The sequence below is a fragment of the Thalassophryne amazonica genome, chromosome 4, assembly GCF_902500255.1.
Source record: "Thalassophryne amazonica chromosome 4, fThaAma1.1, whole genome shotgun sequence".
NCBI classification, from domain to species: domain Eukaryota; kingdom Metazoa; phylum Chordata; class Actinopteri; order Batrachoidiformes; family Batrachoididae; genus Thalassophryne; species Thalassophryne amazonica.
The window spans coordinates 139,715,530-139,740,488 of NC_047106.1; the positions used below are offsets into that span (position 1 = coordinate 139,715,530).

Consider the following 24,959-nt stretch of genomic DNA (forward strand, 5'->3'; position numbering starts at 1 on the left):
CTCCCAGAGCTAGCATGACAGATGGAGCAAACTATTCCTTTCAAGAACCTCATTAACCCAAACAATAATTTGCATAATTTTGTACTGAAAATGGAGCAACTTTAATTTCTGACCCCTGTAGAAACTGACATTTGTCACCATTTTTGCTGTTTTTACCCCATAACTCCAGCCACGGACACAGCTGGGAGTGACAGCTGTCACTCATTAATTCCTGACAGCTGTCACACATTCTTCATCATCGCACTCCATAAAGACCAGACGTCATCTCCACCTCATCGCCGAGATATCATACTTCATTGGAGGTAATATCCTCAGCCGTTTGTGTCTTTTGCAATATATCTGTATATTGTGAGTGTTTGCAGGAGTACCGGTTCCTTTTTCTGTGGAGGCTGAGTGCAGGACGGCACTCTTTTCCCCTGAGGAGTCACTGCGGTACTCTGCAACATATTCAGTGAGAGGTGGAGGTGGCATTCCCACCGTTGTTGTTGCTGGGTGTACACACACCCACACTTGACTGTCTTTGTTCTTCGCCAGCAGTACCAGATCCGACAGTCGGGGACGGTGATCACCTGGGAATTCGGGACTTGGCGGCTCCAGTATTCACCAGGTTCTGTGGGGGCGGAAATCGTGTGGTTCCGGCTCTTCTCAGGACAGACGTCTTCTATCCTCGAGCCTGCCCACACGTCACCTTTGTAATTTGACTGTAATTATATTCTGAGATTGTCTGTATGTTCGTTGTGCACGTTTCACAACATTAAATTGTTACCTTTTGGCTCATCTATTGACCGTTCATTTGCGCCCCCTGTTGTGGGTCCGTGTCACTACACTTTCACAACAGTTTCCTCAGCTTAAGTGGTACCGAAAACCTGCTTGACCCATAGACTAACATGTATGCACATCATTTAGGAGAGAAGTCACCTGTTCTCGACTAACATGACCCCAGTGACCAACTTGGGATATGTGCCAAAATCTATCTGGGACAAACAGCCCTTTTTCGTCCCAAATGTTACTTCAAATACAGCTGTATTTTCTAAACTGCAACTGCTGCAGATTTTCTAAGGTACCTAATATGTTCAGAATGACCAGAAGATGTTTGGGAGGGTCGCAGAAGAGTGTAAAATTTCTATTTCTATATTTTAAGAGAAAATGTTTAAAATAAGTGGGTCAACTTATACATTGAAAGAAAATGAACATTTGCCAAATATAATGACATTTTATTTTCAGTCATACTTTTATCAATGGAATATTGATTAAAAGTGAAAAATACAAAAGTCATTTCTTTAGCAGACAGCAGTATCAAGAGATTCAAAGATTATCAGGGAAAACTCCCAACAGTCAGTAATACAACTTATAACGCCACATTACTGTTTCTTTTTCAGACATGTAAATACAACAAACTCTAGATTGATGAATACGCTCATTCTGTGTCAGGGCTTCTGCAGCACTTGCCTCCCTTGCATTTGCAGCAACAGATCCCAGCTACCCAAAAATACAGCTGTACTTAAAGTAACAGTTGGGACGAAAAAGGGCATGGTAATTTTCAGGCCGTTTATCCCAGTGTCACTGAGGCAAACGGTCCCCCTTAAAAATCGGTCCGCCCTGCCTTCACTCATTAACTGCGGTTCACTGATTATCACCCCAATAATGCTGAATTTATATGGAAATGATTGTTGTACAAAAGCTTCAGATATCTGTCACTGAGACAGATGATGACTGGAGGCAGTTTGAAGCAGAAATGAGGTGATAATCAGTGAACCGTAGCTGATGCATGCATGCACAGTGAAGGCAGGGCAGACTGATTTTTAGGGGTGAGTTCGGTCAGCGACATCGAGAAAGTCTGCAGCGTGGCTGCCAGCTAACTCTAATAAGAGCAGAACTTTCTCATAAAATGTCAGAAAGTGTTTTGTAATATATGCATTTCTATGTTTTTGGGTTCAGTAGATTCATTTATGATATCAAGTGCAAAGTATCATTCATATTTGATTAAAGCAGCGTTATTTTCATTTATTTAATTTTATACAGCACCAAATCACAGCAAAGCTGCCCCAGGGTGTTTCACACAAGTAAGGTCTAACCTCACCAATTACTTAATAAATTAGTCCAAAATCTTGTCAGTAAAACCTCTTAAATCATTCTAAAGTCAGTTTTAAGCAGAAATGAGAGGATATTTGGTAAATCGCTGCTGACGCAGAGAAATCACACATGCGCAGTGAAGGCAGGGGGCTGATTTTTAAAGGGGACCATTTGGTCTGTGACACCAGATAGGGATTTTGGCACATATCCCACGTTATTCACCTTAGTGTAGAACAGCTGGGTTCCCCTCTCCTAAATGATGTGTGTACATGTCTCAGCTCGGCCCTAAACAACAGTTATGACCCAAAAAAGGGAAACATTTAAGAACATCCACATCCTACCTAATTCCAAGCATCTACCCTCCCTTAGCCAAGGACCGTTTTGTCAAAAATGTTCCCACTGGTTAGTCACAAAATCACATTGGATTTTGGTGCATTAAAAAAAAAAAAAATAAAATCTGTAATGTATGAAGACAAACACGGGAGCGTCACTCCAGAGATGAGTGGAGGTATCAGCACGTTGGATGCTCTCGGTACAGAGACGCACTGCCAAGTCCAGGGAGTCACTGAAAGCCTGCATCTTAGTCTGCATCCAGGACATTAGCAGGTTTCCATTACAGATCAAGTTTAGCGACAAAGCAGAAGAGTGAATGATGGCGATCACATGAACTGAGGGAACGTGACAGCTGGGTTCTGTGTTCTCCAGATCATTCTACCCAGGCTCTCTAGAGAACTGTACATCCAGTAGTCATGGTGACAGAACCCGTTAAATATTGCCATTTCATTTTTTTTCCTAATTCCATGTTGCGGATGAAAGAGACCAAAAAACAAAAACAAACAAACAAAAACACTCACCAAAGTTACTTGGTTTTGGTTTAAGGAGAACAGAGACGTGGTTGTGAGTCGCTCACTGAAGCAAAGAATGCACAAGAGAATCAGCTTCAAACACGTAATTACAGCTCAACATATTAAATAATCACACATGGACCATGAAAATGATCTAAACATTCCATTACAACTCACATTCATTTTTCTTATTGCAACTGGAATAAAATAGAGTTAGAATTTAACTACATTTTCCCGTTTTGCCTGAACCTCCTCCCTGAGGGAAGCGTTTCAAATCCCCCCGAGTGGATTTTCTTGCTTTCCTCAAGTAACCGCCACACATCTTTCAACAAGAACCACAGTCTGCACACATTACAAAGGCATGGCTGCAGAAGAAGAGGGTCTGGGTCCTGGAACAAAAACCCGTCACCACAAATCCACACATTCCATCTCGCCAAACAAAAGGTGTTCTTTCAATTAGAATGTTGACTTCTGGTTCTTGCTCCCTTCAAACATGTCAGGAGGGTGCCAGGCGGCGGGCGAGCTGGGATGGGAATGCTCCGGGTCCCACTGCACTGCAAGGTACCGGACTGTCATGGTGAAGAGAGTTGAGCCAGAAGGTTTTATTGTCCTATCCTCATGGATACGAGCAGCAGAAATCAGAGTCCTCCGTCTGGGCTTAAGGTCCTGGTCAGGGTGAGAAGCTTGACTGTCAGAGGGACTTTTGACACAAGCTGCTGCTTCTTTTGGGCATCTGATGAGGATGCCCCCTGGTGGTCTCCCAAGGGAGGTCTTCCAGTCCTGGGGAAGACCCAGGAAACACTGGAGGGATTATTTCCCAGGTGGCTTGGGAACACCTCGGGATCAACTGTGAAGGGAAGTGTGGGACGAGCTGTATGACCTGGCTAAGTGACAGAAAATGAAGCAAGCTGATGTTTCAGCATTTACTGAAGTGAGTGAAATAGCTTCCATAACCATCTTACAGCACTTTGGTCCATTCCAGACAAATAACGGCTCTACATAAAGTCAGGTTTGTGGAACATCTTTTTTTTTATTCCAGTCCACAAATGTTTGAAAGCTGACCCTGTCCAAATACTTCTGGTCCTGACTGTGGTTACCCTGGCAATGATGTGATGATGCCACCACTTTATTTCTTCTTCAGCCTCTAGACACAAACTGGAGCTTGTCCAACTCACCTGAGGACTACAATTGCCATCTAGTGGACAAACTGAAACACCAGCTTCTTGAAAAGAACGTGAACGTCATGTAACGTTTCAGAGTTCAGTAAATCTGTCGAGGCTAATTTTTAAAAACTGACAAGAGGGCAAATGAAGGACATGAGTAAGGGAAGCCACCAAGACACAACCTTCTCAGGAGTTACAAACTTCAGCGGCTGTGGCTGGAGACTGTGTACGGGTTTTTTCATTTGTGAAAATATCAAATGTGAAACTGGCAAAACACAGTGACGTCATCCAAGATGAATGAGAAGAGACGTAATTCCAATTCAAAAATGTTTAATGAAGAAAGAAGCTTCACACTTTGTCGCAGGGCAGAAAGTCTCAGCTCAGCGTCTCACGGCTTAACTTTGAAGACGGGAGCAAATTCTATGTCCATCTGACATTCACGTGTTTTCAAATCACAGTGTGTTTATGACATTATTTATGACCGAAGCACAGTAGAAAATGACATGAAACCTAAAAAAAAAGAAATACGAAATATTCAACTTAAATAGCCTCAAGCTGTGCTTACAAGAGTCCATCCCCAACCCCCCCCCCCCCCCAAAAAAAACAAAAAAACAAAACAAAACACAAATCTTCATTCATTTACATATTATACTTGGCATATGCCCACTGATGTTTGAAAATGGCCCATTACTTCAGGCACTGAGGGGCCGTGGACACGTACCACCCTTATGAAATCTGATTCTAAAGTTTTTGGTCTATACTGATGTCCCGCCCACAACACGACCTGCACTTTTTTGTGTGACGTCATGTTGAAACGTTCTGTGAATAAAACGTACACTGTAAGGCATTTTGAAGAAAGTGTATTATTACCTCACCAACAAAGCTGGAGGAAGTTATGTTGTTGCCCGTTTGTTTGTTCATCTGAATGTTAACAGGCAGGAGCCTGCAATAATTCAAATGTCGTTATGAAATTTTTACTGAAGATTCATATCCTGATAGGTGAGAACTGATTAAATTTTCAAGGTCATAAGTCAAAGGTCAAAGTCAGGAAAAATCATGAAGTATCTTTAACATTTAACAAATGTTCAAAAATTCATCAACTCTGTCAAAAAACATCTAATTTATTTCATATTTGGGAGTGTTATTGTAGGATGATATCCTTTACTGACTGACAAAACGTGAAACAGATTTGATCCAGATTACAGATTTTGTGGCAATTTAAATTTAACATTGAAAACCCAATTTAATGACATTATATCGTAATCAAACATGCCCCAATCACTCTCATGTATCCGTTATGGATTTACCTACACCACAAAAATGGGATGGAAGTTCCAATTTTATGCCTGTTTGTCTCGCAGTTATCAGACAGAAACCAAGTGCCAAAAAGTAATGACAACTTGTGCATAACAGAGAAAACCAATGTTCTGTGAAAATCATCTGAAAAACAATTCAGAAACTAAAAAAAAAAAAAAAAAAAAAAAAATCTGACAACTTTTTGACACATTTTTCATTTTTTAAATTGCAAGCAAACATCAGTTATCTGTTTTCTGCTTTAGTCATAATCTGGAACAGCCCTGGAAAAGCCATGTGGACCGACCTCCAATTCAGGTTTTTGAACAAAGAAACCAGTTTTCACAAAATAAAAAACCCCACATGACAAACGTATTCAAGTAAACCTCAGACAATGTGTTCATGTGAATCTGTCAGAACTGCAAATCCAACAAATGTCTGCAACTGGGATGGAGACGCGTCTTCACTACCTGAAGTAAGACGAGCTGGTTTCCGTGCCAGGATCCCAGCGAAGCAAATAACGAGCCGCTGGACCCGCCTGAGGCTCAGACGGGGCGACACTTGTGGTCCTTCAGATTTCTCAGGTAGCGGAAGTTCTTGCCGCACTTGTCGCAGACGTACGGTTTCTCCCCCGTGTGGATCTGCTGATGAGCTTTCAGGCTGTTGCTCTGGTTGAAGCTGCGCCCGCATGTGTCGCAGCTGTACGGTTTCTCCCCCGTGTGGATACGCTGGTGTCTCTTCAGGTTACCCATGTTCCTGAAACATTTCCCACACGTGTCACAGTTGAATGGTTTCTCTCCTGTGTGGACCAACTTCAGAGGAAAAGAGAAAAAAATAAACCCCGTCAACAGCAACACTGACAGATGGATCAAAGTGTATCATGAAAAAGTCCTGCTTCAAACTAGAGAGCAACCGATATACTGGACGATATCACAAACATATCAGTATAACTTATTCTTGCTGATATGAAAACTTTTTTTTTTATCCAAATAAACAGTGCAGAAAATCACTGTAGTTGTTGGAAATGTCATGTGCATTTCCACGTGTGTTAGCTTACGATTGTTACACCGTTATCATCAGTTTCAGGAATGTTTTGGGAATATGGCAAAAACAGAAAAGATTTCCAGCTGAGAGGGGCAAAACTTGCAGAGAAACCAGATGTTGGAAGTGTGCATCCGTGAAGACAGAGGAGGCCACGGTGGCGGGATGCAGACGGCTCTGTTGGTGATGTCATCAGAAAAGCTGGATCGTGGACACGAGACTTTAAAGTCAGCGATGTCTGTGCTGAACTACTTATTGACTGGACGGACAGAAGAAAGAATCAAGAATCACAAACACGATGACGGCTATCGGATGTTGACAGACAGTCATGTTGCACATGTAGAACTTTGGCGTTTCGAAGTGCGTAAAGCCGAAGCAGTGGCGACAGCAGCACAATGTTCTCCGTATTTACAGGTGCTGGTCATTTAATTAGAATATCATGAAAAAGTTGATTTATTTCAGTAATTCCATTCAAAAAGCAAAACTTGTATATTATATTCATTCATTACACACAGACTGATATATTTAACGTGTTTATTTCTTTTAATTTTGATAATTATAACTGACAACTAATGAAAATCCCAAATTCAGTATCTCAGAAAATTAGAATATTAATTAAGACCAAAACAAAAAAAGGATTTTTAGAAATGTTGGACAACTGAACTGTATGAACATGTAAAGTATGATCATGTACAGCACTCAATATGTAGTTGGGGCTCCTTTTGCCTGAATGACTGCAGCAATGCAGCGTGGCATGGAGTCAATCAGTCTGTGGCACTGCTCAGGTGGTATGAGAGCCCAGGTTGCTCTGATAGTGGCCTTCAGCTAAAGCTTAATTAGTTGATTAGAGTCTGACACCAGGTGTCTTCAATATTCACCCTTTTCACAATGTTCTAATTTTCTGAGATACTGAATTTGTGATTTTCATTAGCTGTCAGTTATAATCATCAAAATTAAAAGAAATAAACACGTTAAATATATCAGTCTGTGTGGAATGAATGAATATACAAGTTTCACTTTTTGAATGGAATTACTGAAATAAATCAACTTTTTCATGATATTCTAATTATATGACCAGCGTCTATATGTTGCAGCATGTGTGTTTGTGACTTAGTGTGTTCACATTCTGTCAGATGAATCACAAAAAATACTCAACACTGGGTCTGAACGTGTGCTAATGCCCACTTTTGAACAGCTGCGATTTTGTTTTTTCTTGGGGTTTTTTTGCGATTAGTCGTCTAGTCGGATCATATGTAATTTCCAAATTAAGGCCTGCAGCATTTTCTGAGAAATGTCAGGGGATGAAAACATGAACATTTCCAAATCAGTGACTATTTCTTAGACTTCATTTACAGCAATCATTCAGAAATACAAACAGTGTGGTACTTTATAATAAAACTGTGTCAGGTTGGCAGTTCTCAAAAACTAAATGTCCATGCTGGAAGGAGACAAGTGAGGGAAGCCACCAAGACACAACTCTGGAAGAACGTTTGGCTTTTGTGAGTGGAGAAACTGGGAATAGTGCAACATTTTTATTTTTATCTTCATTTTACATATAGTCCCAACTTTTTCTGATTTGTGGTTGTTTCTGTTGCATTTCTGAAATTACAGAGCTGCTATAAAGAAAAGTGTGAGCATTTTATTGTGTTTTAAAACTTTGTGGCGCAAATGCAAACACCAAACTCTTATAAAGAAGGAAAAAAATACACAGACATGCAGGAAAACTTTGATATAAACTGAACAAAACAATGCAGGCTGATTTGGCTCTCCATATTTTTTGTATAAATAAATCAGAATAAAATAAGAACTCACTTTGAAATTAATAAAACATATAGCTGCAGCTTATAGTAACTTTGAAAAATAACACAAATCAGCAGCTTGTATTTTTATTCTGACTCCATTTTAGTGTGAAGTCATCCTTTTTTTTCTCCTCATCAGTCACGTTTTGTGCTTGAACACTGCATTATTAAGCTTAAGACTGAATAAATACATACCTTTGGAAAATAACAGCTGTTAAAGTTCAGAGTTCTCACCTGCTTTTTGTGATCTGTGCCTCTGAACATCAGCTTCTCCACATCAGGGTTTTATTTATAACCCGCGTATGCATAATTTTGGCTCAGTTTATTTATACATTCTCATTTTTTAAGGATGTTTTAAGGATATTTGACCATTTATTTAATCTCATAAATTCAGCATACGACACGCACATGGTGTGAACAGGATGGTGCCATCAGAACCGCGTGGGTAGAGAAAGTGGAAAGAGAAGTAAAGGCAGCTCCACGGTTTGGTTTTGGTGTGTGTGTGTTTTTACATGTTCTCTCGGGTTAAAATCCTCTCTCTCTGCTCCGCGCTCGCAGTCTGCAGCCAGGTGACTCAGCGTGCGCGTACACACACACACACAGCTCCGTCGGTAAACTGCGCATTTTAAACGGCTTTGAACAAGACGGCCACTGTTTTAATTGGCCGTCTTTCCCAAAATTTGAACGTCCAAATGACGGCAGGACAGCTTGCTGCCTAAAACTATGAATTGAGAGAAAAACAAAGACTTAAATAAAATAAACGACTCATCGACTAATAAATTAGTAGTCGTGACTAGTCGACTAGTCGTGGCAGCCCCATTTCACCACATCAATTCAAAAACAGGATTTATAATATGGAAATGTCAAACTTTAAAAGTATGCTCATTCAATTACACACTCAGTACTTGGTTGGGGCTCTGATTTATGTTTTAATTCCTGCATCACTGTGGTGTGGCGGCAACCAGCCTGTGGACCTGCTCGTTTGGACTGTTTGTTCCAGTGACTCATCTTTGTCCTGCCAATAACCTATAGGTTCTCGACGGGGTTCAGCACAGGTGAGTTGGCTGGAAAAGTCCAGTCCAGTAATACCATGGTCAGCAAACCAGTTCAGGGTAGTTCTGGCACTGTGGGCAGGTACCAAATCCTGCAGGAAAAGGAAACCAGCATCTGCACAAAACCCATCAGCAGATGAAGCTTGTTTTCCAGAACCCTCCCCTTTAATACTCATGTCAGTGTGTGCAAGAGATGAGTATTAAAGAGTTATTAATCCTTTTATTTCAACCAAAAATTTGCGTCACCTTTTTTTTTTTTTTTTTTTTTTTTAATTGGAGCAACTTCAACTTTTGACCCCTGTACAAACTGAAACTGACCTCTGTCACCATTTTTGCTGTTTTTACCCCATAACTCCAGAACATTCAGTCATAGATAGTACAAACTATACCTTTTTGGAATTATGATCAGACAAATAATGTGGTGTAGTTTTCAACATGATTGGAGCATTTTAAAATTTTGACCACTGTGTAATTCTTTATTGACCCCTGTAGCTCATTAGAGGTCAGCTCCAGGATGGTTCCATATATGAAAATAAACATTAGCTAATTTAGAATATGTGTGCCAAATTTGATGCTTTTATCACAAAATGCACAATTGTTTTGCTAAGCTGCCCTATTGATAAAAGTCTACAACACCCGATGGAGGAGGAATAAAAACAGAAAACATCTCGAGTCCACCATTATAGCAGCAGTGCACCACATGCTGGTTTAATTTGTGTTGTGCCTAAAACACACCTCCATGAAGAGACGACATGTAACCCTTTGTGCCGTGAGCTCCACACTGTCCTCAGATTAAACAGTGTAAACAGCAATGTGGAGTTCTACACAAACCAAAAGCACTTCTGCTCTTAGCACTACAGAATGTGAAGATAGGGCCCTTAAGAAAGAAGGACATGTCAACTCAAACTGTTAACAATGCAAGAGGACAAATGAGGATGTTAACAGTAAGCTGGTCCACATGTATGACAAAAAAAAAAAGACGCACTGACTGAGTGAAGGAGTACACATACCTGGTGTAACCTGAGGCTGCCGAGCTGCGTGAAGGTGCGCCCACAGAGGTCACAGCTGTAGGGTTTCTCCTCCCCGTGCACCTTGACATGAAGAAAGAGGGAGCTGGCTGACTTGAAGCTCTTGTCACACAGTCTGCAGTTGTGGGGTTTTTCCACGGTGTGGGTCTGCTGATGTGAGTTCAGCTCCGTCACGGAGCTGATCCACTGCAAACACACCATACAGGTGCACGGAAGGCTCGCCTCGTGCGTCTCCAGGTGCGCACGAAGAGAATCGACGCAGGCCACCGCGGCGCTGCACGCCACACAGACCAGGGATTTCCGACACAGGTGGGATTTCTTCTGGTGGGTTCTCAAAGTGGTTTTCTGTCTGAAACCCTTGTTGCAGATCTCACACCTGAAGGGCCGCTCCCCGGTGTGCACCCGCTGATGCGCCTTCAGAGTGTTGGTCTGATTGAAGCTCCTGCCGCAGGTCTCACAGCTGAAAGGCTTCTCGCCCGTGTGGATGCGGAGGTGGCGCTGCAGGTTGCCGTGGACGGTGAAGCGCTTGTTGCAGTACTGGCAGCTGTAGGCCCGCTCGCCCGTGTGGACAATCTGGTGGACCTTCAGGCTGCGCAACCTGTAGAAGCACTTGCCACACTGCTCACAGCAGAAGGGACGGACATCAGCGTGGAGACATTTGTGGAACTTCAGGTGCTGCTTCAGGGTGAATCCCTTCCCACAAACACTGCAGGTGTACGGCTGCTCACCTGTATGATGCAACAAAACGTGATCAACAACAAACACACGACCGCTTAATAACGTTAACATTCCACTGCAGCTCACCCACCCAGACCCAGGATGTCCACAGGACCTTCAAATGCACACTGAATTATCAAAAATACCTTTCAGCTGAAAGTAAGAACGAGGATGTGTGGGCAATAACGGACTTTTTTAAATTATTATCTAATTCATTGTTTCAGGCCCATTAATTATACAAAATCCCAAAAAGGAATTCAATGATCTCTAACATACAGTATTACTAGAAATAAGACAAGAGGAGCATCTGAATGAATCCGAGGACTGATGTCCTTCAGCTGTGGAAAACCCGAGGCGTGGACCTGTAAAATGCTGGCGAGACAAAAGAAGCACATCAGAGTTCCAGGTCCTTCATTTATTAAAGTATGTAGAAAAGGTTCTAAATGCTGTCCTACAAACAAAACTTAAAAAAAAAAAAAAACTCCATTTATCAGGCACATGCTGGTTATACGCACAGTATCAACTGTTGATTCATTCCCACAATCTAAAGCACATGCTCATGCACGTTCACGGTCATTTGCATTCAGAAACACCCCAATTAACCATACGAGGTCTGTTAGAAAAGTATTGGACCTTTTTATTTTTTGCAAAAACCTGATGGATTTGAATCACGTGTGCTTGCATGAGCAAACCTTGAACCTTCGTGCGCATGAGTGAACTTTTTCACGCCTGTCAATTGCATCATTTTCTGGTAAGCAGCCTTTGTGTGTCATGCGCTCGGCGTTTTTTTATTCCAAGGAAAAACACGGAACAACTGGAGCAGCGCCGCATCAAATTTAGCCAGAAACTGGGCGACAGCCATTCGGATGATTCAGACGGCTTTCTGTGACGATCCTCTGGGCATTACACAGATTAAGGAGCGGTACAACCAGTTTAAAGACGTCGACACAATGGTGGAGAGTGAGTCGCGCTCCGGTCGGCCATCAACATGCTGAAATGACCAGATCATTTCCAAAGTGAACGCTGTGGTGATGCGGCACCGTCGTGTGACTATCCGAGAAACTGCGGAAGAGGTGGACATCAGCACTTTTTTGGTACATTCCACTGTGACAGAAGATTTGGCCATGAAAATAGTGGTGGTGAAAATCATGCCGATGGCTTCGGCACGAAGCTGCCGACGGCGGAGCAAAAGCGCCTTCATGTTGAAGTCTCACAGGACATTCTGTGACATGTCCACCTCTTCCACAATTTCTCGGATAGTCACACGACTGAAAAGCCAACGAAAGCCGTCTGAATCATCCGAATGGTTTCCACCTGGCTGTCGCCCAGTTTCTGGCAAAATTTGATGCGGCGCTGCTCTAGTCGTTCCGTCTTTTTCCTTGGAACGAAAAAATGCCGAGCACACTGCACAATCCTCACACAAAGGCTGCTTACCAGAAAATGATGCAATCGACAGGCGTGAAAAAGTTCACGCATGCGCACGAAGGTTCAAGGTTTGCTCATGCAAGCACACGTGATTCAAATCCATCAGGTTTTTGAAAAAAAATAAAAAGGTTCAATACTTTTCTAACAATCTAACAGAACAGCCCTTTCATGTTTGTGCTCCTGACCAGAATAATCAGCTGGTGTGAAACTTAGATGTTTGTGTGAGGTCACAGCAGTGAGACGCCAAAAATAAATACAGTGGGCGCCAACACTGGATGTCAACATCTAGTCCAACAGTTTTGAATGCAACCATTCAATAATGCTGTGGCATGTTGTTTCTTAATTTACACATCACAATCACTTATGGGCAAAGTGTCAGCAAATCTTAAAGTCAAAATAATGGGGCTCATTTGAATAAATATAAACCTGCAGTAAGGTCATCTGCTTCCTGGCTCGTAGTGAAGTTGCACTCTATGACGGCAATCCTTTCTAGTTGCAGTTTCCCTGTTCTACCACTAGATGGTGAGCATATATTTACCAAGCTGTAAACTTCAAGAGTCAGATAAGGTCCTCCCAAAAGAAAAAAAAAAAAAAAAAAAAAATCTGCACTTCCTCGACCGCCTACTTGAAGCTGACTCCAGAGGCAGAACAGAGTTGACTGAAACATTCAGTCTTTCAATACATGGAAATATTCTTTCCATTGCACAATTGGAAAACATTCATTATTTCTTTTATGCATATGCCCAAATGTTAGCTTATATTCAGACTATGGCTGACAACATGACCAAGCACAATAATTTATGATGAATGACATCATTCTCCTGTCTTGGGAGATACGTTTAAAGTGGAAGAATATAACGAGGGTCGCTGTAACAACTGTAACTTTACAGTCACTGTAACGTTACAGTGAATGGCTCAGCGTTACAGTCACAGAGGGCAGATTTGGTGTACTATAAAGCATACACATACAAAGTAGGCCTAATTATCTTTTCAGTTTGTAAGAACATATACATACTGTGTGCAGTATGAGCATTCAGGCAATGGATAACGTGTATAACAAGTACAATAGTTTCAGTGTGGCATCTAGCTGATATAAAATGGATGTTTTTACCTAATTTTGTTATTCAATCTCCATATCCATGGTTGTGAAACATTGTTTGTGCCTAAAATGTAAGAAATGTGTTTTAAATAATTTGTGTACATTTATTTTGTTCTGAAAACATGGACAAAATTAATATCGCTGGCCATACTGGACGCCATCTTGAACTCTGAATTTTCCCGAAATGGTATTCATGGGAACTTTTAGTATGCTATTTAGGACACTTTCTTGGACGTCTGTGCAAATTTTCAGCTTGTTAGCAATTTATTCCAGCTTGGGCCATTTTTTATGCTAATGCTCTCGGACTAAATGTGATGGAGTGAGCTCTAATTCTCACCATGATTGCTGGGTGATATTTCTAATTTTGTACTGACCACTCTGATCATTTCATTTGTTACACCGCCTTCGTCATCCAGTTTTATGATGAAGACTTGTGTTACAACAAGCATCTCATGTCGACTAGATTGGTCAAGAAATACTTAGATTTATTTTATTGATATTGTTTTTCTTTTCTTTTTGGCATTCGGTGTAAGGTGGCAAAGTAAGAATTTCATTGTGCAGGAAACGTGTTTCTTTACTGTGCATATGACAATAAAGCTTTGAGTTGAGTCATCTGGAAGAATCAAAAGTCACACAGTTGGAGACTTCAGTTGAAAATAATTTTCTTTTAAAAGTAGGTGTAAAACTACATATCATGTGGCCTGGCAGCTAAAGCAGACCTCAGCACATCACGTGACCTGGAAGGAAATTATTAAACAGTTACTCCACCTGTATGAAGGAGCATGTGGCTGTTGAGGCTACTTTTCATGGAAAAGCGCTTGCTGCACTGAGAGCAGTGGTACGGTTTCCCTGGGTTGAGTCCGTGGATGGCCTGGTGAGCTCGAAGCTGGATCACCGTGCTGAAGGTTGTGTTGCAGTGATCGCAGCACAAAGACTCCTTCTGACTCTCCTTCCTCGCCCTACGTCCACGGGACTGGACCTTCACCACAGGTAAAGGAGTGCTGGCATTTCCAGGGTCACCGTCACCACCATCACAGTCATCAACCACAACCACCTACAAATGACACAGAGACATCCCCTTTTTAATGTGGTTTACTTTTCCAGTTAAAGTGTTTTGATCCAGACCTTCACAATGTTCAAGTTCAGCAGACATGAACACATTAATTATAAACCACTGCACCTGCTGTCTATCACCTGGTGAAACCATCAAAATGATCTGTTAATTTTGTAAGAACACAGGAGTTCAGGTAGAGACACCCCCCCCCCCCCCCCCAAAAAAGCCCCAAACACCTTTTCTATTTTTTTTTTTTTCTTCTTCTTTTTTTTTAGCCACTAACAGTCAGGACAGTCTGTACCAACACCAATAAAAAATGCTACAAAAAAAAAAAAAAAAAAAAGGAATTAGAGGTCCCCTGCTAGAAATGTTGCCCCGCGACCCGATCTCGGATAAGCAGTTGATGATGAGATGAGATAAGACACACATGGACATTGAGGCGGAATATCTACAAATGTTTGGAGCTTCTGATGTGCATTGGGCAGGAATTGTTTTTCTGAGTGGCACAAATATTTGTGTGGCATCTTATTGCATGTAAATAGCCACAAAAAATGTCTGAAGCATTTCCTGCATTTTAATGTGAATTGTTGTATATAGCTTTGTTTATGCTACCTTTTCCATATATTTTTGAAATTTACCATTAATATTTGCATTTTAAAGTCTTCCCCAGAAAACTATGAAATCTCAGATCCATTCTGGTGCATTTTCAGATCTATTTAACCACCCCCCCCACACACCCCCCCCCCCACACCCCACCCACCCACCCCCCCAAAAAAAAATCTCCAAAAAATTGTATTTTTTTGTTGGGTCTTTTCACACAACTTGTATTGTGCTACCAGCCTTTAATCCAAAAAACATACATTATGGTTCAGAAAGGTACACAGTATATGGAGTATTTGGAGCTATTGATTATCTTTCTTTTCAAATTCTTGGCCACCTTTAAACCCTTAAAAATGTGTGTGTACATCAAGATTAATTTCTGATTACTGTACAGTTTTAATAAAAAAAAACTTTTCTTACATTAGAAAACTTGTAATTATTCTTTAGAATTCTGATGGCCATCTGAAATATTTAAACCATAATGTATCTGTTGTTGTTGAGATAATTTCTTGATTAACATTACCAGGAACTTTGGGCATTTATTTTTAGACAAATAAAATAGCATGAAAAGTAATGTGTACATTAAAAAAAAAGAAATGTGAAACTGCACTGTGCTATTTTGATTATTTGATAGTTAAAAAATAAAAACATCATTTAAGTTATTTAAAGTTGAGACGTTTATAGCAGTTATGGCAGTAACAATTAAAAAAATGTAGCTTTATTTGGTGGTAGGTTGAACAATTTACAAATAGAAAATGTTCACCCAGCTCGACAGTGATCTATTTAGCTTCAACAGAGCATTAATGTCACAGATTATTTTCAATTACTTACTCACCTCAGATAAATTTTTGCCCGTTGCTAAAACTCAATCTTGTGGTTTTGACTCACAGACTTGGAGTTAAACTCTCGTCAGAATGCTAACGGTGTTAGCATTTTTAGCAGATGGAAGCTTCGCCCGTTAGCTCAACTTAATGTATCGTACTGGAATAAATACGCAGCTCATAATGTTTAATGTCCACAACAAAATAAACTGTTAGAAGAATCACTGTGCAGTCCCCAAAAATATAACTTAATAAACTCCTAAAACAAAAATAACCCTTCTTCTTATTCGGAGATTATTCACGGCTTGGGCGTGTAACTGAATGAATGGATTCTGACGTATGCTACCAAAAATAACCTGGAAACATTCACCACATGTGTAAAAACCTGGATTTATGGTAATTTTCATCAATGTAAAAATGGTTAAACACATTTTTGGTTAAACACATTTCTTTGAACCAAAGATAGCTAAGAATATATACTTTTAGATGGTGAAGCTTTCAAAAAATTTCAGGTTGTCACACATGGGCAATTTGAAGTTAAATTCCATGAATTTTTTTTTATTTTTTTTTAGGATTTTGCTATGGATTTTCTGGACAACCATGAGATTGACATATTTGCTCTTCATTGCACCAACAGCACTCTGTCAGGAGAGCTTGCCCAGAAAAAAGGAACTCTCTGCCTGCATAACTTTTGTGATTAATTGCCTTTAAAGTTGGTGTCAGACACAAATTCAACAAATAAATTTCCAATTTCCAACTGTGACAGCTCCCTAGAAAAAATTTACTTGACATTGTAAATGTGTTTGTCAAGTGTGTTGGGCATAGATACTACACTGTGGAAAGTTTTGAGCCCAAGGTATTGTAATACCTGGAGATACTGCCTCCTCAAAACTCCCTTTTATTTGCCGTTGCAAAAATGAGTGTGAAAATTAGCACAACATTGCAATCTTTATTAATTTTTTTTGTCAAAACTAAAGAAGATATTAAGCTAAAACCTGTCACACATCCTATTAATTATATTATCTTAACATCAGAATTTCTTTAGACAGTTCTGAGATGGTCAGGTGGAGAAATTTTCTGAAATTTGTTGAAATGACATGGAATGACCCCTTAACCACAATAACCGTGTTTGATCCATAACAGAAACAACACACAGCATTAACAAGACAGCGGTCATCGAAACCTGATACTCTGCATCAGCGGTGGCCTCCTGCTGCACGTCCTCTTGGCATGGACCAGAAACATAGCAGACCTCTGCAGCACCTCCATCCATAAATTCTTCCTTTACTACCACAGTTTGGACACAGGCCTGAAGTGAAAAGAAGAACATGACGAGGCTGTTAATGAAGGCCCGAAAAACACCTCATTTAAAAAATTAACATTAGTTCTCTGCCTCAGTCAAACACAGAGTGAAACCTCCTCTGTCAAATGCCGATGTCGCTGGCCGAATGGTCCCCCCCCAACAATCAGTCTGCCCCGCCTTCACTGCGCATGTGTCATTTCTGAGCGACAGCAGCGATTCACTGATTATCACCTTGTTTCTGCTTCAAACTGCCTCCAGACATCATCTATCTCAGCGACAGACATCTGAAGCTTTTGTACAATAATCATTTCCATGCAAATTTAACATTATTTCATCATAAAAGACGGGGGACCGATCAGAGCGCAGCAGCAGCACGTCCGGGTCTGACGTGCTGCTGTGGTGCCTATGTTATTTCAGAGCGTCGCTGATTCGCCGATTATCGCCTTGTTTCTGCTTAAAAAGACTTTAGAATTATTTAAGAGGTTTTAATGTGTCATCTGTTGCTTAGTAATCACATTATTCCCTTTGATCACTTTGGGTCAGACTCAGAGTCAGACTCAGACACATGCACAGTAACGGCAGGGCGGACCAATTTTTAGAGGGGACCGTTCGACCAGGCTATCTTCTGTCCAGATCCAAAGTAAAATACACCGAGGTGGAGTTTAGTCTGATTATCAGCCGTGTCACAGCTTTGCTTTTAGCTGCTGAATGTGTAAATTATTCAAAAAATTAGAAATTAATTCAGGAACTAAAACTGAATGTGCAGAGTGGGGAGGGGGGGAGACTATAACCTTTTTATGACATGCAAAGACTCAAGAGTTTGTTCATCCTGAGAGATTCAGAGGTGGATTTCAGTATTTGGGGGCGTGGGCACCATGGTTCTCAACTTCACCATTTTCAATTTCTGATTCACAATCAAAATCACATCAACACAGATCTACAGGTCACATGTTACATAAAACTGAATTAAAGCAAGTCGGTACAAGTGGGTCTTGAGCTTCTTCAGATTCAACACTGTCCACAGGTCTCAAACCCAACAAGAGTGTTGGGTTGTTCAAGATGGTGGCAACCGTACTGGCAGCGGCTACTTCAGCTCCCGATAATGATGTGCATTTTTTGTTAAATGTGTCGTCTGTTTCGTCTCAGTCTTGTACAAAAAGAGTCTACAACAGAAGCCTACTACTCAGTCTCCGTAACTCCAACTTTTCATGCGATCTTTCTGGAGTTACATGGACTTTGAAACCTGATGCACTCAGCGAGCTAGGAATCCTACACCAGCAAGACCCAGGGGCCTGCAAAGCAGCGGACTCTCTTCCCGCCACCAGCCGACGCAAGCGGTGGGAGAGAGCTAGCATGCGCCGCAAGAGGTAGCAAGCGGGGCTGCCGAGCGGGTATCAGTGCCAGACTAAAAGCGATGCCGTACAGACCTGCACTTCCTTCAATTCTGCTTGCCAATGTTCGTTCACTGGAAAACAAAATGGACTACCTCAGACTGGATCTAACTATACAAAGAGAGGTGAGAGACTACAGCGACATCATCCTCACAGAGACATGGCTTAGCCACACTGTCCCAGACAACGCCATTCAGGTGGCCGGCCTAACATCATTCTGGGCAGACAGAAGTCAAGTTCTCAGCGGTAAGTCACGAGGAGGTGGTGTGTGCATTTTCACCACCAACAACTGGTGTACTAACATTAAAGTCATCTCAAGCCACTGTTCTGAGGACATAGAATTTTTAACAGTCAAGTGCCGTCCAACATACTTGCCGAGAGTTTTCAGCCGTCACTGTAACAGCTGAGTATTTGCCGCCCAGCGCGAACACAAAGGACGCACTCTCTGCATTGTATCAGTCTGTGAGCTCAATGCAGGACTCAAATCCGGACGCTGCTAACATAATAGCGGGCGATTTCAATCAAGCCAAATTGAAAATAGTACTCCATCACTATCACAAACATGTGGATTTTGCAACAAGGGGAGAAAACATTCTTGACCAGGTGTATACTAATGTTAAGCAGGCATACAGAGCTGTTCCCCACACCCACCTGGGAAACTCAGATCACCTCTCTAACAGGCTCATTCCAGCTTACAGACCACTGCTAACAAGGCGCAACCTTCTGTGAAACAGTTTAGAACTTGGCCAGAGGGGGCCCACTCAGCACTACAAGACTGTTTTGATCGCACAGAATGGAATGTTTTCAGAGATGCCGCCACTTCCAACCAACATGTCAACATAACGGAATACACTGAGTCTGTGACAGGCTACATATCCAAATGCATGGAAGATGTGACTGTCATAAAACACATCACCACAAGGGCAAACGACAAACCCTGGTTCACCAGGGAGATGCATGAGCTCTTGAGAGCTCAGAACACTGCTTTCAAGTCTGGAGACAAGGAAGCCCTCAGATCAGCGAGGGCCAACTTGAACTGGGGCATGAGAGCAGCCAAGCGTGCCTATGGACAGAAAATCCAATCACATTTCACTGACACAAAAGACCCCAGACACCTATGGCAAGGCATTCAGTCAGTTACAGACTATAGGCCCACCCCCCCACCCTGCGAGGACAGCACAGACTTTCCTAACTCACTCAATGTCTTCTTCAGTCGTTTTGAAGAAAACAACACCACTACTCCAACAAAAGCCCCTCACTGCTTGGACAATGCAGCACTTCAACTGGACCCGGCTGATGTGCGGAGGACCCTTGAAAAGGTGAACCCCAGGAAGGCTGCCGGCCCTGACAATATACCTGGGCGTGTGCTTAGTGACTGTGCTGACTCACTCACAGATGTTCTCACAGATATCTTCAACATCTCTCTGAGCAAAGCCATCATACCAGAATGCTTCAAAGCCACCATCATACCGCTACCCAAGAAATCTCCAGCAACAACCCTGAATGACTACCGGCCCATAGCACTCACTCCCATTGTCAAGTGCTTTGAAAGGCTGGTCAAGGCTCACATAACATCCAGCCTACCCGCCACTTTTGACCCATTCCAGTTTGCGTATCGTCCCAAGCGCTCTACTGATGATGCCATAGCAACAGCACTTCACCTCAGCCTGGCTCATCTGGAGAACAAAAACAGCTGCATGCAGATGCTGTTCACTGACTTCAGCTCTGCCTTAAACATAGTCATCCCACAACACCTGGTGAACAAACTGAGTGCTATAGGCATCAGCACCCCACTCTGCATCTGGCTACTGGACTTTCTCACCAACAGACCTCAGACAGTAAGAGTTGGCAAAAACTCCTCACAGACCACCATCATGAACACAGGGGTCCACCAGGGATGTGTGTTGAGCCCTCTGCTGTTCACCCTGATAACGCATGACTGTTGTGCCAGACAACTCAAACCACATCATCAAGTTTGCAGATGACACAATAGTAGTGGGCCTCATCAGCAACGATGACTCAGCCTACAGAGAGGAGGTACACCATCTCATCAACTGGTGTGACATCAACAACCTGCACCTCAATGTCAACAAAACAAAGGAAATAACAGTGGACTTCAGGAAGGATCACAAGCCTCACAAACCTCTCACCATCAATGGCAGTGCTGTGGAATCAGTGAAAAGCACAAAGTTCCTGGGGGTGCACATCACTGATGACCTGACATGGACAACCAACACCACCTCCCTTGTCAAGAAAGCACAGCAACGCCTCCACTTCCTACACAGGATGAGGAGAGCCAGTCTCCCCCCTTCAGCATTCACCACCTTCTATAGGGGTGCCATTGAGAACATCCTCACCAGCAGTCTCTCAGTCTGGTATGGCAGCTGCCATGTTGCTGACCAGAAAGCACTACAGAGTGGTGAGAACAGCAGAGAAGATCACAAGGTCAGCCCAACCATCCATACAGAACCTGTACCCATCCCGCTGCCACAGAAGAGCCATCAACATCATCAAAGACCCTACCCAACCTTCAAACAAACTGTTTACCTTCCTACCATCTGGCAAGCGCTACAGCAGTATGCGCTGCAGGACCACCAGACTCAGCAACAGCTTTTTCCCCACAGGCCATCAGACTGCTAAACTCACTCCCAAAAGCAAGAGCATAACCCCCCACCACCACCACACACACACACACACAACAGACCAAACTACTTTTATGCACATTCCTCTGCACAAAAAACAAAAACTTTACAAACTTATTCACCTCCATGCTGCTACACTGCACTTTTGCCACATTGCACCTATATTGTTGTACTCAGTAATACTGCACTCCAGTAACATACCTCAACTGACTACATTCTGAAACACTAAGACAGTCTTGGAAATGTATGCTCACTGTTGTCTATATGTTGTGTTGATTGTTGTTCTGTTACTGATATTATTTGCATTTTATGTCCTAGTGATGGCTCATGTCCAGTTTATATTTAGTTGTATGTCTAATTTAGCCTCTGTTACTGCACATTTGGAGTCTGGGGAAACGCAATTTCAGTCTTCTGTGTAATGTACTGTTGCATGGCTTGATTGACAATAAAGTTCACTTTGAACTTTGAGTGAATTCTACCCTTTGGAACCTTACAGTCTGTTTTAGTTTTCAGTGCAGATCGAGGAACCACCAAGAAGCTTTGGTCACAGCTCCTCACAGTCCTGCTCATCGTACATGGACTCAAAGACTCGCTGATGCAGGATGGCACTTGACTGAAGTTCGAGGTACTAGGAATGTACAATGGCAGCACCTCAAGTCACCTGAATGCTGGAAGCTCGAGTTTGACTTTGCAAAAACAATTGAGACAGTAAACTGTTGTCCAGTCGCTGTGACAACACTGCTGCCATCTACAGTTTGACCAGAGTCATGATGTGTGCTGACCTCCGAAGACATGAATGAACTCAGTCTTTCCCAAACCTGGTCCTTGGGACCCAAGCACCGTGCATTTTCTGTTAGTCCCTGAAGGGATCAGATCGGTTTAGTCAGGTGTTCTCAGCTGACTGATCTGCTCTGTTTAACATCATGCACGCCGTATTTCTGTAAGTTATTAGTAACTCTGTCACAGAGCTGCTTCCTCAGATGTCCCGTGGTATTTCATGTCGCTGGGACATGCGATCCCAGAGGCAGGGATCACCCCGAACAGGGCGCCAGGTGACAGCAGCTCATCAATGAATTACTCTTTTCTTATCAAACTTGCTGGACGTGATCAATATGGACAACAACTGCCACATGAATTGATCTGATGGGGGCGCTATAACCACCACAGCAGACTTTTGGCAGTAACTGCTGCAGGGATCCAGCAGCCAGAAAGAGGACACAAGGGCCAGAGAGAAGGCTTATGGAGGTCATGAGGTTGGAGACGCAGGTTGTCAAACTGACGGAGGAAGAATCAGGAGAAAGGGTGAGACAGGTAACAGACTCATAGACAGGGAGCTGAGATAGCCAACCATGCACCCCCCCCAACAAAATGCCACCTGATTTTTTTCAACTTCTATAATGTCCTAAATGGAAATTTGAGTGGTGACAGGAAGATAACTCATTCCCAGTGTACCTTTTGGTGCAATACTCACCTGAAGGTTGAAAACAACTTGCAAGTGCCTTTTGTGGGCTGAGTTTTTTACAAAGTTTGTTGTTGGGGGGGTTGTGCAGGGTATGCCATCTCAACTACCGGTCTTTCACAACAGCACGTTGAAAAACATTTTACTGCACTCAGATTTAAATGCCTTTATATGTGCTGGCCACGCCCACATCGTTCGTTGGTCAGATTGTGTGAAAGGTGTTTGATCCATCACCGCGTGCAGCCAGGTTTCATTTTGTTATCTTGTGTAATGTCTTGTTAAAAGAAAGGCATGCTAATGAAGAACTTATATGAATTACCAGGAAAGGATTATATTGTGCACTTCTGATGACACTGAACAGATGTTTAACAGAAAATATGTATGTTTTCTTCAAAGGAAACTATAAGACCAGAATTTGGAGTAAAAGTACAACTTGAATGAAACACAATCTGTAAAGAAAATGAATATTGCATTAAAAACGTGGGATTCACTAGAGGAGTAAGATTTCATGGATCAGGGTCTGTTGAGTCAGAGACAAAGGTCCTGGCCTGGAAAATGTCCATGACATCACCTGAAGTTGACCCCGCTGACGGGGTAAATTCCAAAGAAATGAACTAATTTGCATTGTTGCAGACTGGGGGAGTTCAAGAAGTAAGCTTATTTGCATTTTTGTAGAATGATGTCATTAATAACTGATTTCACTGGTGTAAAAAAGTGTTAAGTTTAGAAATGCTGCTCATTTTTGGTGGAGTCACTGACCTCTTAAGTGTTTAAAATGCACTGTCCAGTGTAAATTCTTTGAAGTGGTCGGGGTGATGTCTGTAACGTGATCTACATGCTGCTTCCTTTTGCCGGCAAAATAAAAACTGTTGCTTTGGGACTTCAAGTCACTGATTTTTGTGGACACCATTAAGGAAGAGATTTTATGATTGAGCAGCGGGAAAACTTAGTCTGGTGAATAAGAACTTTGTTCTAAAAAACTCCACCAGTTACTGGTAGAACAGCCAAAGCAGACGGTCACCCCACCGATTCAAAAACACCTCAGGGAGTTTTTCCTGACGAGTGTTGCCAAAGTGTTTGCTCAGCGGGCGGGTTATTTCTTACCTCTGTACAACCTGCATCATGATTTGGTGCTGTGCAAATAAACTGAACCGAGTGTGGGCAAGACGGCCATGACGCAGCAAAGACCTCTTAGATGACATTTTAGTTACTAGCTGACATTTATCTCATATTTCTCAAAAAATGCTCGGCAAGCTCAAACAGAGTTAAGCCCACAGCACACACTAACTGTCACTCAATGGGAGCACGCCCCTAATTATTCCTAACTTTATGGCTTGATATAGCTCAAACCTATAGAGTTGTCAAAAGGAAAACTAGATCAAGAGACCAAAGACAGTGTAAAAGAGAAAAGTACGCCAAAAGCGCTATTTCCCAGGGCCTGGGTCGTCAGCTGAGCGCTATCACTCCTCGGGATTTTGACCCATTAAGCTCAGTATCCCTCATGATAGTGGGTCCGCAACAGCTGTTTACTGTTGCGCCCAGGCCCGTAAAATCCAGGTGCTGCCTTCTTCTGCTCTTTCTCCCATTTCCTTCACCACCATACGACATCCATCAACACCAGCTGCGCTCAGGAAATGACCCACCGATGCTGCGGGGAAACCCCGGCATCCCACCTCAAAAGGAATGACCTCCACCTTCCAGCCTTGCTCTCCTATCTCCACCCTCATATCTTCATAGCGGTTGAGCTTCCTCTGTCGTGCTCCATCAATATCCTCCTCCCACTGGACTGTCAGCTCTCCAAGTATTACCCTCCTTTCCTCCCTGTCAATCAGCGTAACATCAGGCCTCAGATCAGACACCGCCACATCTACTGGCAAAGTCTTGTCTTCTAACACAGTCCACTTTCTTTTTGGACCAGTGCCTGTCCTCTTCTGCTTCCGACCTCTCACCTGTTCACCGGCTCTCACAAACTTAACTGGTTGGCTCTTCTTCACTGGGACAAACGCTTCGTTTACTGCCTTCACAGCCACCTTCAGAACTAAGTTGTGCCTAAATGTATACCATCCTCTACTCAGAGCAACATGACACGCTGACAAGATATGGTGAAGAGTGGCATACTTTCCACACAGATGGCAGTTCGCACTCTTGCCAGTA

At 42.4% G+C, this 24,959-nt stretch overlaps 1 protein-coding gene across 2 annotated transcripts in view; it reads right to left on the reverse strand.

Moving 5' to 3' along the window:
- Positions 1–4,707: 4,707 nt before the first annotated feature.
- LOC117508841 (zinc finger protein 2-like) overlaps positions 4,708–24,959 on the reverse strand; it is a 37,141-nt gene continuing 16,889 nt past the window's right edge. For both annotated transcript variants that reach the window (XM_034168687.1, XM_034168689.1), the window contains exons 5-8: positions 17,194–17,319; positions 14,304–14,589; positions 10,277–11,022; positions 4,708–6,186 (exon numbers count right to left, since the gene is read on the reverse strand). In XM_034168687.1, the coding sequence (XP_034024578.1) occupies positions 5,920–6,186; positions 10,277–11,022; positions 14,304–14,589; positions 17,194–17,319 (1,425 nt within the window). In that variant the 3' untranslated portion in view covers positions 4,708–5,919. The remainder of the gene's footprint in view (positions 6,187–10,276; positions 11,023–14,303; positions 14,590–17,193; positions 17,320–24,959) is intronic.